Source organism: Canis lupus, chromosome 31, assembly GCF_011100685.1.
Source record: "Canis lupus familiaris isolate Mischka breed German Shepherd chromosome 31, alternate assembly UU_Cfam_GSD_1.0, whole genome shotgun sequence".
Lineage (NCBI taxonomy): Eukaryota > Metazoa > Chordata > Mammalia > Carnivora > Canidae > Canis > Canis lupus.
In genome coordinates, this window is record NC_049252.1 from 36,632,436 (window position 1) to 36,648,379 (window position 15,944).

At 49.9% G+C, this 15,944-nt stretch overlaps 1 protein-coding gene across 1 annotated transcript in view; it reads left to right on the forward strand.

The window, feature by feature from the left end:
• Nucleotides 1–15,944, forward strand: part of UBASH3A (ubiquitin associated and SH3 domain containing A) — a 42,470-nt gene that overhangs the window by 11,889 nt on the left and 14,637 nt on the right. The window contains 3 exon segments of the mRNA NM_001290121.1: nucleotides 593–801; nucleotides 10,460–10,586; nucleotides 14,935–15,034. Coding sequence (NP_001277050.1) covers nucleotides 593–801; nucleotides 10,460–10,586; nucleotides 14,935–15,034 — 436 coding nt within the window.

Consider the following 15,944-nt stretch of genomic DNA (forward strand, 5'->3'; position numbering starts at 1 on the left):
CTTTTACATATGAGTGCAGACACACACACAAAAAAAATTGAAAAAAGAATGGTAGCAATTCTGGCAATAAAAAACGGACTACTGCAAAAATCTACGAATGTATCGTATCGCTGATTAATTCGTTTAAATGATGATTTCAATGAAGCCTTATTGCAGGACTTCCTACATTGATTGGCTTAAATAGAAAGTGTGCCGGGCTCCTTTCAGGCCCGTGGAATTAGTATGAATGAATCCACCGTGTTCCATGTTGTATGAGAAATCATAAATAAACTCATGCCAAGGAAGGTGGATGTGAAAGTCTAATTATGCTCTAAGATTTTTCATATTAGAGATAAGTAAATAGTGATAAGAGATAGATAGATAACAGATAGGTAGACACCAGAATTCATTTCCAAACCTATCCCAAGAATCCTGTGCCACGTTCGGGTACCCTCTGTCACCATTTATCACCAAAGGCCGGGACAGTGCCTTGGAGTCTTAGAACTCATCACGGAAGCCTAGAGGCAAGAGGCCCCTGTCATCCTTCTCCTGATACCATCTTTCTCCGCACAAGTCCTTGCTTGAGACAGGAAAACACTTGCCTCTTTTCCAGACCCTCAGGGCCCTCTTCCAGTACAAACCTCAGAACGTGGACGAGCTGACACTAAGTCCCGGCGACTACATCTTCGTGGACCCCACTCAGCAGGAGGAAGCCAGCAAGGGCTGGGTGATTGGGATCTCCCAGCGGACGGGCTGCCGGGGCTTCCTACCCGAGAACTACACAGAGCAAGCCAGCGAGTCTGACACCTGGGTTAAGCACAGGTGAGTGCTGCCTCCAGCGACACCCCAGACATCTCTCCCTGAGTTAATGCCCAAGAATGTCCTTCTGAAAACAGTGGTTGCCTTATTTGTATGCTTCTAGATCATTCCATCGTTGGTAAAAAATTGCTTTCTCCATGCTGGCGACATTATCCCTGCAGGTATACAGTACATATCTTGGTCAATTCATGGTTTTCTGAGGATGGTGTTCAGAAAACATGAATTACTCTCTTTGTCTTTTGACATCATAATCCCAAAATGACTACAAAAACAACTTCCTTATTATGGACATAAGAGATCATACTCAGAGATCCTAAACTTGGCTTTATTTTCCTCCTGCTCAGTGTGTCAACTGTGAAGTCTATTGCTCTACGCAGACGACCATGAACTTATCAGCTAAAGCAACGCACATTCAATATCTCCTAGTTTTCATGCATCGGGAGTCTGAGCATGCCTCAGCTTGGGGTCTCCCAGATTTGGGCCAGGGCTAGGGTCTCATCTGAAGCTCGGGGTCCTCTCCTGAGCTCACATGGTGTTGGCAAAACTCATTTCCTAGAAGCTATAGGCCTCCTGGTGGCTTGCTTCTTCACGTTCAGCTGGAGAATCTCTTCACTTGAGCATTTTTAGCATCATCTGGAGAGGCTGAGGTTGATTGGAATTATCAGGTATTGGTTCCTTTTGTCCAATTCTCTTCCCTCAATTAATCTCTCTCCTCACATGCGTCACTATGAGCAACAAGAAGAAAACGGGCCACGCTTTTAACACTGTGCTTGGAGATATTCTGTGCTACACGACCAACTGCACTGCTTCTAGCTTCTGCTTTCCACCAACAATGTCACTCAGCTTTTCGCCACTACATGCTAAAGGTCCCCCAAATTCAGTTAAGGTTTAGCCAGAGAAGTAGAACAGAATAGTAATTTATATATATATTATATATGTATAAATGTACATGTATTATTGTATATGTTTTGTACATATGTAATATAAATATATTTATACATATATATTTTATAGTTAATACATGAAAATTATGTATTGATAATATAATAGTTTCTATTTATGTCATATTATTTATGTTATGATACATGTATATGTTACGCACCGCACATATACTCATCCATTTAAGGATTTATTACAAGGCAGTGCCGTGTGTGACTCTTGGAGTTAGCTCCACAGGGGCAGGCAGGCAAGAAGGGAGGGAGTGAAGGAAACCATGGAAACCACATAACCTCTGGAAACCATGGTGATCGAAGTGCTTGTCTCGGTGTGACAATCAGGACGGACACCCCAGGCAGACAGGGAGCAGTTGCAGACACAGATGCTACTTGGAACCTCTTAGGGTCAGAGAAGCCGTAAGCCTTTTTTTAAAGACCTTCCAACTGAATAAGTCAGGCCCATACAAGATAATCTCCCTTTTGATTAACTTAAAGCCAGATGACCAGGGTCTTTAAGAGCATCTGCGAAATCTCTGCACAGCAGCACGCAGCTTAGCGTTTGATGGGATAACTGGGAAAAGGTGCGCGTGTGCTTTCCACCATGACCTAAACTGTCGGTAAAAGGGATCATGAAATTATGAAATAAGGTATTAGTGAAATAAGTTGTGATACATCCATATAGAATACTCGCAGTGCTTAAAAAAAGGTCAAATGAATAAAATTCATATCATATTTTATGTGCTGATATGAAAAAATCCAAGACAGGTTGCTGAACTGTGTGTAGCACAGAACTATTTGCGGGGAAGGGTGAAGTGGAACACAACTGTCTGCACATGTATGTGTGTGATATGTATTTCTATGCATGCCTGTGTCTAAAAGTTCCCTGGAAAGGAGCATCTCTAGAAACTTCTAACAGAGGTCCCCTGGGGGTTAGGGGAAGGTCTGGGAGAAGGAAGAAGACTTGGGAAGGAGACTTTGCTCTCTACCTCCCGTGATTTGTAAATATTTGAACCATATGTGTGCATTACTTATTCAAAATATAAATTCACCCCATTTTAAACTTAAATAAAAGAATAGAAACACATTGGGTCAGAGAGAGAATAAATGGGAGAAGTCAGTCAAATCCAGAGCTGGGGTTGCACACGCCATGCATGCCGGGAGATCCCCGCCGTCCCACACCCGATGCAGAAAGGGATACGGTTTCCACCAAATGATCTCGGCCATTCCAGATGCAGTAGACCAGTCATTTGGGAGAAGCACTATTTTGCCAGGGTGGACATGGCCATGGGTCCTGTGGGCTACCTCGAAGTCACACTGGTGCCCCGTGGGACTGCAGAGCTAATCCAATACAGCCCCCTGACCTGGAGAGCGGAGAACGCTCCGGCCCGGGAAAGTGGGGAGGCCGGATGGTGTCACACAACTAAGGAAGCACCTGTTTTCCTTGAGAACCAGCTCCGTCCATCACCAGGTCTCATCAATGCTTTAAGCAAATTGGGAAATGCTGGTCACGCCCCCACCGCTGTCTGAGTTCCAGGAGGAGCGGGACAGGTCTTCCACTCCCCGCTCAGGATGGGAGAGCCTCACTGCCATGGGGCAATTGGCAAACCCAGATGTTTCTAGAACTACACAGTGAAGACTCTGTAGAAGACAAGTGTGTGGCCATCATATGTTTTGCTTCGCAATCAGTCAACCACCTGTGACCAACATAACCAATTAAGCCTGACATTTCTGGGACTATTCTTCCTAAAGACAAGTTTTCCTTATGAATTAATAAACACTAAGAAAAATTGCAACAAAAAGAGAGAAAGCTAAGTAGTGGGCTCCCCCGTGGGGTGTCTGACTGGCCATGTTTTGGAAGCATCCCCATCCTCCCTGGAGGAGGGCAAGACATGCTGACACACTGTGACATGTGATTACAGGCCCGATGGCAGATCCCTAGCACTGCTGTCAGACTCTGTCATTCTGGCAAAGTCGCTTAGAACTGCCAAAAGTGTACCTTATTAAACACCGAAGTCTATTTAAATTAGAAGATGATCCTTGAATGACTGGACAAATCACTAATCTGTTGAGTAGAGGGAAATGTGGTCTGGTGGCACCATCCAAAAGCTAGCTTGTGGACACACAGGTACATACCTCCCCCTGCGTGGGCTGCAGGACTGGTACTTGGCATGTGTCACCTGCTGGCCTTACGGATGTGCCCAAGAACAGATGTGCACCTACCCTGGAGCAGCCCCTACCTGCCAGAGGGCACACCTTTCCAGGTATGAATTTGCAGCCATGCGGTTCTGCTTGGCCACTGAAACATCCACCGCCCGTCACCAATTCAACTTCAGCCTTCTTGCTACGGTCCTGGGAGTCTTTGGAATCACTGCACGACAAAATCACACCCCGAAACCTGTTGGTGACCTTGAAGGAGACGAGAGGTGACCAGCTTGATACGATGGGGGAGTGTCTTCAGGAATCAAAGTGGCTCTCAACGCTCCACATAGAAAATGTATGTCACATAATCCAGAACAAAGAGCGGAGAGGCCGGGAGTGTTAGAGCTTGGAGAACAGTTTGTCTTCTGGCCAAGATGAGAGGATTTTCAACACTGAAGCCATATCCACCCAGTAATTTCCAAAACCACAGAGCGCGTTGGTGGCAAGTACCTCGGATGTAATAAAGGTGCTATTGTGGGCTGAATTCTATCTGCCTCAGATTCCTGTGTTGAAGTCCTGGCTCCCAGCGCCCCAGAATGGGACAGTAGAGATGGGGTCTTTACAGAGGTGATTAAGGGAGGAGGAGGTCACCAGGGTGGACCTGATGCAATCTGACCAGTGTCTCTATGAGATCAAGACACAGATGCACACAGAGGGGGACGGCATGAGGACAGGGGGAGAGGACAGTGTCCACGGGCCCAGCAGGACCTCGGGAAGAACCAACCCTGTCCACTCCTGGATCCCAGAACTTGGACCCTAGGACGGGGACAATAAATGTCTGTCATTTCAGCCGCCCAGTCTGTGGTGCCTTGTTACGGCTGCCCCAGGAATCTAATAGGGAATGTGGTCCATACAGCCCCACAGGCTGCAGCTACGCCCCTTTTAAAAGCCAGGGAGAATGTCAACCCATCTACTTCTGTGGTCTGGGTTGACCATTAAGTAGTTCTCCCAAGAGAAGATCAGAAATATTTAAATGCCAAGTTCTTTCCTTTCACCTCTCATTGTAATCTTGATTATATTTCATTTGAAAGACAAGCGAAAAAAACAATTTGGTTTTCTCTCCAACTGCAGGCTTCACAGATGTTATTTATAGATAAGGAGGCTCTGCTGTGCACACGTGGGGAGGCACGAGCAGGGTGCAGGCCCCGCCTCATCCTCAGGAAGAGGAAACCCACCGACGTTTCCTTTGTCAATTGGAGACCGTAAATGGGGCCTCGGCGATGGGAGGAGGGAGCTGTCAATGGTTTGGGCATGGATACCTGTGCTCTCCGTCCACTTACGGCCAACTTCAGCCCTCACCTCTTGGGAGCTTGCCTCTGACCCTGAGAGTATGTAAGCAAAGGATCTAGCTCCAATGGGAGTTTCCAGAACAAAACAGGAGGGCAACAACCTGAAAATAGAAGGTACAACTTGCAGAACTGCACAATTTTGAGAAGTGTGTTCGCCAGTTGAAACACCACATGGGCACAAACGGTCCGGGGCGGTGGTGGTGGAAGGCTGGTGGCCGGAGCTGGGGTGCAGGGGAAACGCTCCCAAGGAGCCCCCGCCCCCCGCTCTGGCTTTGGTCAGGTCTCAGCATGGACACGTGGGGACTAGCGGTAGTTGTGGGGGAATGGAGGACATGAGGTCCCTGGGGGGAAATGCAAACATTCACACACGGGCCGAGGGTGCAGAAACACACCGCATCTATGATAGAGGAAGACGAATCATGAATCATGATTGGTATCAATTCCTCATGAGCCTTCAGGTTTAATGAAATTCCAGAAAAATCTCAATAGGATCATTTGCTGAAACTTCACTGGATGATCGAAAAGTGTATATGGAAGAATGAATGGGAGAGAAACTCAAGAAACCTTGAAAAGTAAAAAAAAGTAACGAGAGGAGCTGGCTACCCTACACATATTAAAAAAGCTGTTATAAACCGATGATACGGTCCTGGCTTGGGAGAAGGAGGGAAAGCAGATCCGTGGAGCAGAGCTGATACCAGAGCGGGAGGCCTGGCCTCTTCACACCTGCTGACGCATCAGAGGGAGAGGAAAGGGTATCAATGAGGGGTCCTGGGGGTGGCCTCACCTCATATATGGAACTCAACCCAGGAATTAAATGGAAACAGAAAATCATATAAAGTGGAAGGCACTTGAAGTGAATTTATTTCTGATTTCTGGACTGAGGAGAGCTTTGAAAGCATAGAAGTGACGGAAGGAGTCTTCTTCAGACACTTGACAGATCGGTCTTTAATAGTGACTATCAAATGCTTAGAATTTAAGGTTTCTGGGTGTTGAAAACCATAAAGTAGCCTACTATTGGAAGAGCAGGAGGAGAATAATGCTCTTCAGAACACAGAGTGAGGGACGCCTGGGTGGCTCAGTCGTTGAGCACCTGCCTTTGGCTCAGGTCGTGATCCTGGGGTCCCGGGATCGAGTCCCGCATCAGGGTCCCCGCAGGGAGCCTGCTTCTCCTTCTGCCTGTGTCTCTGCCTCTCTCTCTATGTGTCTCTCATGAATAAATAAATAAAATCTTTAAAAACAAGACAAAACGCAGGAGTGAGGGCAGTGTGCCCTTACCAGTCACCCCGGTGAGTGTGAGCGCATTACCTCCCCTTCCGATCCTCCCACCAGCTATGGCCTGGGAGCTTCTGCCCTCCAGTGGATTTGTGTGAGATGTTTGCACTTCACCAAGACGCCACCTACCGGATTCATCAGTCCCGTCCACTGTGACAGGTGAAGTCAGAAGGTTGCCCAACCAGCTCCGGCCACCAGGCCGCCCACCTGCAGCCTCGGGCCACGTGCCCCTCTCCCCCATCAGACTGTGCTGTGTGGTCTGAGCTCCCGCCCAGGGCCACCGGCCCACAGTGCCTCACAGCCCAGCCCCCGGGCATCCCATGCCCTCCAAGGGCTCCGCGCCAGCACCATCTGCCATTCCTGACTTCCCCCCATCGTTCCCACTGGCAGCATGCAGTTATCTTAAAAACAGACTCAAACAAACAAACCCTTTATTTTTCCCTGTCTAGCTACTGCTCCTTTGCTCCGATGGTAGATTTTTAAAGATTTTTATGTATTTTTAAATTTTTTCATCATAAGTAAAAAAAAAAAAAACATTTATTTTTTCCTTTTTTTTAAATTGGAGTTCAATTTGCCAACATATAGCATAACTCCCAGTGCTCATCCCATCAAGCGCCCCCCTCAGTGCCCATCACCCATTTCCCCCCACCCCCCGCCCACCTCCCTTTCCACCACCCCTTGTTCGTTTCCCAGAGTTAGGAGTCTCTCATGTTCTGTCTCCCTCTCTGATATTTCCCACTCATTTTCTCTCCTTCCCCCTTTATTCCCTTTCACTATTTTTTATATTCCCCAAATGAATGAGACCATATAATGTTTGTCCTTCTCTGATTGACTTATTTCACTCAGCATAATACCCTCCAGTTCCATGCTCATGGATTGGGAAAATTAATATTGTGAAAATGTCAATGCTACCCAGGGCAATTTACACATTTAATGCAATCCCTATCAAAATACCATGGACTTTCTTCAGAGAGTTGGAACAAATCATCTTAAGATTTGTGTGGAACCAGAAAAGACCCTGAATAGCCAGGGGGATTTTAAAAAAGAAAACCATATCTGGGGGCATCACAATGCCAGATTTCAGGTTGTACTACAAGGTTGTGGTCATCAAGACAGTGTGGTCCTGGCACAAAAACAGACACTTAGATCAATGGAACAGGATAGAGAACCCAGAAGTGGACCCTCAACTTTATGGTCAACTAATATTCGATAAAGGAGGAAAGACCATCCACTGGAAGAAAGACAGTCTCTTCAATAGATGGTGCTGGGAACATTGGACATCCACATGCAGAAGAATGAAACTAGACCACTCTCTTGCACCAGACACAAAGATAAACTCAAAATGGATGAAAGATCTAAATGTGAGACAAGATTCCATCAAAATCCTAGAGGAGAACACAGGCAACACCCTTTTTGAACTTGGCCACAGTAACTTCTTGCAAGATTCATCCACGAAGGCAAAAGAAACAAAAGCAAAAATGAACTACTGGGACTTCATCAAGATAAGAAGCTTTTGCACAGCAAAGGATACAGTCAACAAAACTCAAAGACAACCTACAGAATGGGAGAAGATATTTGCAAATGACGTATTAGATAAAGGGCTAGTTTCCAAGATCTATAAAGAACTTATTAAACTCAACACCAAAGAAACAAACAATCCAATCATGAAATGGGCAAAAGACACGAACAGAAATCTCACGGAGGAAGACATAGACATGGCCAACATGCACATGAGAAAATGCTCCACATCACTTGCCATCAGGGAAATACAAATCAGAACCACAATGAGATACCACCTCACACCAGTGAGAATGGGGCAAATTAACAAGGCAGGAAACCACAAATGTTGGAGAGGATGCGGAGGATGCGGGTCCCACCTCTTGCACTGTTGGTGGGAATGTGAACTGGTGCAGCCACTCTGGAAAACTGTGTGGAGGATCCTCAAGGAGATAAAAATAGACCTGCCAGCAATTGCACTGTTGGGGATTTACCCCAAAGATTCAGATGGAATGAAACGCAGGGACACCTGCACCCCGATGTTTCTAGCAGCAATGTCCACAATAGCCAAACTGTGGAAGGAGCCTCGGTGTCCATCGACAGATGATGGATAAAGAAGATGTGGTCTATGTGTACGGTGGAACTTTCCTCAGCAATTAGAAACAACAAAAAAAACCCCATTTAACCCATCCCTCACCCACCTTCCCTCTGGTGATCAGCAGTTTGTTTTCTTCTGTTAAGAGTCTGTTTCTTGATTTGTTTCTCTCTTTTTCTCTTTGCTTGTTTGTTTTCTAAAATTCCCCACATGAGTGAGGCCACACGGTATTTATCTTTCTCTGACTGACTTATTTCGTTCAGAATAATACTCTGTAGCTCCAGCCATGTCGTTGGCAATATTTTGTTCTTTTTCATGCCTGGATAATAGTCCCTTGTATGTATAGACCACATCTTCTTTATCTACTCATCCGTCGATGGACACTTGGGCCGCTTCCATGTCTTGGCTATTGTAAATAATGCTGCTATAACCATTGGGGTGCACGGGCCCCTTTGAATCCGAATTTTTGTATCCTTTGGGTAAATACCTAGCAATGCAATTGTTGGGTCGTTGGGTAGTTCTATTTTTAAGCTTCTGAAGAACCTCCCTACTGTTTTCCAGAGCGGCTGCACCAGCTTGCGTCCCCATCCACAGTGCACGAGGGCTCCCCTTTCTCTACACCCTCATCAACACTTGTTTCTTGTGGTGTTGATTTTAGCCAGTCTGACAGGTGGGACGTGGGATCTCATGGTGGTTTTGATTTGCGTTTCCCAGATGATGAGTGATGCTGAGCAACTCTTCATGTGTCTGTTGGCCATCTGGATGTCTTCTTTGGAGAAACGTCCGTTCACGTCTTCTGCCCATTTTTAACTGGATTTTTTGTTTTTTGGGTGTTGGTTACAGATCATTTTAAAGTAGAACTTATAAAGATGATCTCCCCTTTCATGAAATGAATTTCCCCTGGGATACTTAGCCATTTGCTTGTTCTTGGAGGATGTAGTGACTGTTCCCTCTCCTCCTCTGGCCCCTCTCCCTGTTCCTTCCAGACACACTCACTTGGAGCACCTGCCATGACCGCCCTCCTGTCCTGGAGTTCATACTACTCTAGTTAGCTAAGATCTTTCCCCTCCATCCTCTCCAGGTCCCCTGATTCTGTGCCCACCTCGTGGCATCATTCTTGGTTCATTGAACAAGTGGCAGTTTCCTCACCACCTGCAGCTCCTTGGGTACTGTTTTCCCCAGCATGCACGAGAGGCACCCCCCTTCCTGTGTGTTTCCCTACATCTTAATGTCTCTTTTCACGGCTCCTTCACTCTTGTATCCCAGCCACATCCATCTTCACGCCTTTGCTGTCTTAGGAGGTGAACCTACAAGGATGGTGCACTAGTTTGCCTGGGTTACTGGACCATGTACCCCAGCCAGGGGCTTAAACAACAGACATCTCTCCTCTCAAGGTCTCAGGCTGCAAGTCCAAGATCGGGGTGTGGGCAGGGCTAGTTTCTCCAGAGGCCTCTCCTTGGTGAGTAGTCGGCCACCTTCCTGGTGCCTTTTCATGGTCTTTCCTCGGGGCCAGCATCCTTGGTGTTCCTCTGTGCCTCCTACTCTCCTTATAAGATTGAATTGGGCCACCCTGCTGGCCTCATCTTACCTTAATTACCTCTTTAAAGACCCTGTTTCCAGTATTCATACTCTGAGGTCCTGGGGCCAAGACTCTAGATGTCGAGGGGCCATGGTTCAGCCCATAACGAGATTTACTCAGGAGTTGTTATGTGCTGAGCACTGGGCTCTTCGAACACACTGCTGCGTTTTGTCCCCAACAGTGACCTTCCCTGCCCATCTCGTCATGTGTGTTCCCACGCACACGCATGACCAGATGCAGACGGTTGCTTCCCAATGTCTTGAAGACAACAGCACACTAGTTTCTTCTCCCACAGGACATACACCTTCAGCCTGGCCATGGACCTGATCTCCAGAAAGGACGGTGAGGCCAGCGGCCGGCGAAACGGGGAACTCCACGCTTCACAGATGCCAAGGGGCATTAGCAGCATCCAGGCCTTACAGGTGATGGAATTCTCTGTTTTGTAAGATGAACGAAGGGAAACCACACTTTATATTAACTCCGTGGTAGACTCGGCCCCTCGGGTACAGCCCCAGCCCCGGGTGGCTCGGCAAGAGCCATGCCCTGCAGTGCTGAGGGCCTGGCCGCGCTGCTCTGTCCACCCTGGGCAGAGGGGAGGCCGCCCCATGCTGTGGGCCCCTGCAGGCAGCCTCCTGGGCATCGCAAGAACATGCAGCATGTGCCTGTAACTCGGGGGGTCACGGCGCCAGGACAGGGGCAGGGAAGATGCGGGGACACAGCCCTGCCCAGAATCCCAGACTCCTGCACCAATCTCTCATGGGCCAGCTGTGTGACCCTGAGGGGTTCGCCTCCCCCAGGGCACTGAAAGATGGGGGTCTCTCAAGTCAGTGCTCAGAGAGAGGAAGGGGCTGGTACTTGGTAACCCGGAGGGCCAGCCGCCACAGGGCCAGGCTCAGGGGCCCAGCAGGGACACGTGAGCCCCGCCACCTGCGAGGGGCACATCCAGGAGTGAAGCCTCCCCGCAGGGCCTCCACGGAGAAGACAGTCCCTCCCCAGAGGCGAACAGGTGACACGGAATCCCTGGCACTGTCAGGGTGATGGGCAGGCTGGCCCTCGGGCCGCTTACCCAGGAACCCCAGGGGGCAGGGCAGCTCCTGCAACTAGCCCCTGACCACCGCCCACTTCAGGGGAGATGCCTCTCGGACCTGCGTAGTTTCCCCAGCGGCACCTCCACATCCTGCCTCCTCTGCCCCCACATCGAGTTAGGACTTCATCCTTGCCACCCCCAGCTGCGTGGGAGATGTTACTCCCCATTTTACAGGTCCGGAGACTGAGACTTATGGAGGAGACGAGAAGCTTGTGTGGGGCGCTCAGACACCTAAGCACCCCCGAACTTGGCTGTTGGAGGATTCCATGGGACAAGGCGCCCACAGCAGGCCTGGCCCCCAGTGCTGAGGGTCTGTTCCTGTGCGGAGGGCAGGGCCGTGATGTCTGACGCCCCCCTGAGTCCCCAGCACCTGGCTCTGGGCCTGGTTGGTAAATCTCACTGGACGAATCACGGAATGACCTAATGAAGGCCCTGACGGGGGCTCATGAGTGAATCCCCCTAAATCCAGAGCTCACCCTTGTTCCCCAAGAAGCCACCAGCCCCTCCTGGCGGGGGGGGGGCTTGGTCCAGAAGAGCACTGAGCATAGGATACTGGGTGCTGGGAAGGCCATGGAGCATCCCCATTAGACAGGCCTTCAGTTGGAGGGAACAGCCTGGGCACAGCAGCTGCTGGCCGGGAGCCCGAGACAGACAAAAACGGGGCTCCCCTACACGGACTGGCCAGACTCTGGAAGGCACGGCGGAGGCTGGACTCGCTCCCCGTAGTGGGGTTCAGGAGAGCAGGCATAGACTGGGTTGGGGCTCCCTGAGGCTGTGCCCCCCCCTTTCCAGACGGAGGACAGGAAGCTGGAAGGGAAGGGTCATAGCTCAGCCAGAGTCTGAACTCGCTGCAGCTTTATTTTTATTTTTTTTTTTAATTTTTATTTATTTATGATAGTCACAGAGAGAGAGAGAGAGGCAGAGACACAGGCAGAGGGAGAAGCAGGCTCCATGCACCGGGAGCCTGACGTGGGATTCGATCCCGGATCTCCAGGATCGCGCCCTGGGCCAAAGGCAGGCGCTAAACCACTGCGCCACCCAGGGATCCCTCGCTGCAGCTTTAAGTGGGTGAAAGCCTAGCAGACATCTCCCCGCGAGCCGGACCCTCCTCGCCTGGTGTGAGCCCCCTCCTCCATGTGCTAGGAAAATAAAGCTGGCATCCGCTTTGAGACACGGGCACTAGCAGGCTGAAGAATGGCCCCAAACATGAAGTCCTACCCAGTCCCTGGAACCTGCGCGTGTTCTCTTAGCAGGAAGAAGTGTCTTTGCCTGTGGGGCTGAGCTAAGGGTCCTGATGGGGAGTATCCCACGGGCCCTAAATCCAATCACAGCTGCCGCTTACAGAGACAAACAGGGTGTCTGATCCAGACGGAAGAAGCAAGCACACAGATACACGGAGGAGGAGGCCTTGTGAGCGTCGGGGCACAGACTGCAGTGTCTCCCCCAAGGCCAAGGACTGCTGAGGCTCCAGGAGCTGAGGAAGCCAGGAGGGATCGCTCCCTAGAACCTTAGGGGGGGGTGGCCCTGCTGACACCGTGATTTTGGAATACTGGCCTCCAATCTGCGAACGAACCCATGTCTTCTGCTTTGCTACAGCAGCCCCGGGCACCTCATGTGCTAAGAGGCAATGCAGACCTGGTGTCCCCTAGACCCCAGGAGCTAGGCCATTCCACTCCCTCGTGGACCTTGCACTTTATCTGAATATTCCTGTTGCAAAGAGGGCTTTGCATTTCAAAATTCAAATGCTCTCAGCTCCTCCAGGGAAGAAAATGTTCTAAATTCAAAACCTCAGCCCAAAGCATCGACGGTACGTGGAGACCGTCAGTAAGCAGACTAGGCCTGGGAGCCCATGCGTGCCCTGCAATCTGCTTGCAGATCGGCCCTTGACAGGGGCAGGGGATGAGATATTTTAATGTTCGTTCTCCTGGGGAAAGGCATCCTGGTGCCCATAAGCATCGACCATACTTTGCTATTAGAAGACAACAAGACAAACTTCCCTTTGGAGCTCTACCCTAGAAGGTGTGTGTTTGCCTCCGGAACCAAGCATCTGCACACCGTATTAAGGGACCATCAGAAGATTTGCTTTGCCTTGACCGTATGTCCATTTTGGAGAATCGGCCCCAAGGCCCCGAGAAACTGTGCATGGGGACTTGGAAGGTCCCACAGCCTGAGAAGCACATTTCAGGCACACGTCGGCATGTGGTCAGACCCACCAAGAACAATGAGTGGGTTAAGCCGCTGGAGACTGACTCGCCCAGATGGCTGTGGAGCTACGGGGGATGTTGGCCCCACGAACACCATGAGGCAGGTGATGTCCCACCTTATCCTGCCAACAAACTCGGGGAAGTGCGGGAGAAAGCAGGCAGATGGGGTTCCATGCTGAGGAGGGCCATGTCTTGCCACCTCCCTTTCTTACCTCACTCAGCAGCAAAGACGGACAAAATATCAGCTCCTTCATTTTCACCCTAAGCCCGGCCTCAAAGAGCTGTGAGGCCAGGGGTGGGGAGCGGGAGAAAAGGGTCCACCTGAGGAAAAGGAGCTGGGCAAGGACAAGCAGAGCACCAGCTAGAGCTCCCTCCTGCCCAGATGCCCTTCCCATTCCAGCCCTCCTTGGTGAGCTTGGCCAGCCCACCCCTGCTTACTGTGACCATCCATCCCGCTGACCTTGGCCTGTCCATCTTGGTGACCTTGGTCTGTCCTTCCCTGGTGACCTTGGCTCCAGGCATGACCAAGTTCCACGTCCCACCTGAAGTCCTCCCAGCCCACCTCCTGTGACAGGTACCGTCAGCTGTCTCTCATCCTCCTCTATGACTCATCTTTCCATGTTTGTCCTTTGGTCCCGGTGAGCCCTGAAGCTCTCTAAGTGGGGAGTCTGTGAGCTGAAGCTTGTGTCCCAGCCTCTGATATGCTTGCTCCCAGTATTCTGGGCCCCAGGATACGAACAGCAGTATCTATAGAGAGAGAAAATATGTAATATCTATTATACAACAATAAATGTGTATAGAAATAGAAAATGTTCCAAGACATCACCATGGAGGGATGAATGTTTTGTGTCCCCCCAAAATTCATATTTTGAGATCCTAACCAGCAGTGTACTAGCATTAGGAGGTGGGGACCAGGAGGGTAGAGCCCCCATGATGGGATTAGTGCCCTTATACAGGGACCCCACAGAGGTCCCTTGCCCCTTCTACCCTGTAAAGACCCAGCAAGAAGTTGGCCCAGAAGAGGCCCCTCGCCCAATCATGTCAACACCCTAATCTCAGATTTCCAGTCTTTAGAACTGTAAGAAATAACGTCTGTCATTTACGAGACCCAGTCTGTAGTGTTCTGTTACAGCAGCATGGAGGGACTAGGACAGCGGTAAGGACTTGGAAGAAACAGAAAGGTAGAAAAGTTGATGGACTCTGTATGCTATGGGATGTTCCTATCGCCTGTCATTTCCTTGGTAGTGTCATGATGCCCAGGAAATACAAAGTTGCTAGAAATGAAAGAGAGTTCCACCTGCAATTCCTAATCTTCTTTCATTGCAATTCCTTTGGTGAAATGGGCTGTAGCCACTGAGGAAGGAAGGAAGAGATCCCGTTTCTAGGCCACCTGTCGGATGGTGAGGGGGAGGTGCCCACTGAATTAAGTCGAAAAATGCAGATGTAAAATTGCACATGTCTTTCCTTCCACCACCTCAGGCCACGATAGCGAGGAGGAGCGTTCTGGTGGTGCGCCACGGGGAGAGAGTGGATCAAATCTTCGGGAAGTCGTGGCTACAGCAGTGCTCCACTCCTGACGGTAGGTAACGTCCTGGAAGAGTCTAAACCCAGGAAGTAGATGGATCTAACAAATGGCACCCCTTCTCGGCCTCCTGAGCCGGATCTCCCATGGCACCATTCTTGAGAGCGACTCCGCAGAGCTAATGTATGTGGGAGGGGTACGTGCTCCATCTTTCGCCACGGGCGTTGTCCATGTGCGCTGAGTGTGTACGCCGTCTGTAAGCACCTTACTGCAAATGCTTTGTGGAAGATGGAAGAATGGTTACCGATAGGAAGCAGCCTGCTGGTGTGACGCACGGACGGTCACCTTTATTCTGGATGCACACATAGTGGTAGTGGTTTGTGAGAGCAGCATTGAGAGCATGTCACTGTGCCCTGCAGTCTCTGAACTCACCTGCTGGCACGACCCTATCTCCCAGGCTCATTGCTGCACTGCTGCGGTCACTTGTCTACAATATTTAACTGTCCCACTCAACTCACGGACATATTCTGAACATGCAACTTCACCCCCCGGATGCCGAGAACTCAGTAGGGACCGTGCTTGTGAATACAGCGAACCCACAAGCCGTCTCTACCAATGAGCCACATCTGTGCCAATGCACTTCCCTTAATGGAAAGCCCAGCACGCCACTATTTCTAAGCCATAGCTAACTGTATAAATGAAGATACTGAATGAGCATAGTGAGATTCGCAGTAGCTGGGCTAGCTCAGCTCTTTTGGAATTCCTCCCAGAGCCCAGTAGGCCGAGAAGAAGGGGAAATGCTTAGGGAAAACCATTGCCAGGTGCTCAGCCCACAGCAGGAAAATTCTGAGCAGATTACATCATGACCGGGACGCCTGGGTAGCTCAGAGGTTGAGTGTCTACCTTTGGCCCAGGGCATGATCCTGGAGACCCGGGATCGAGTCCCACGTCGGGCTCCCTACATGGA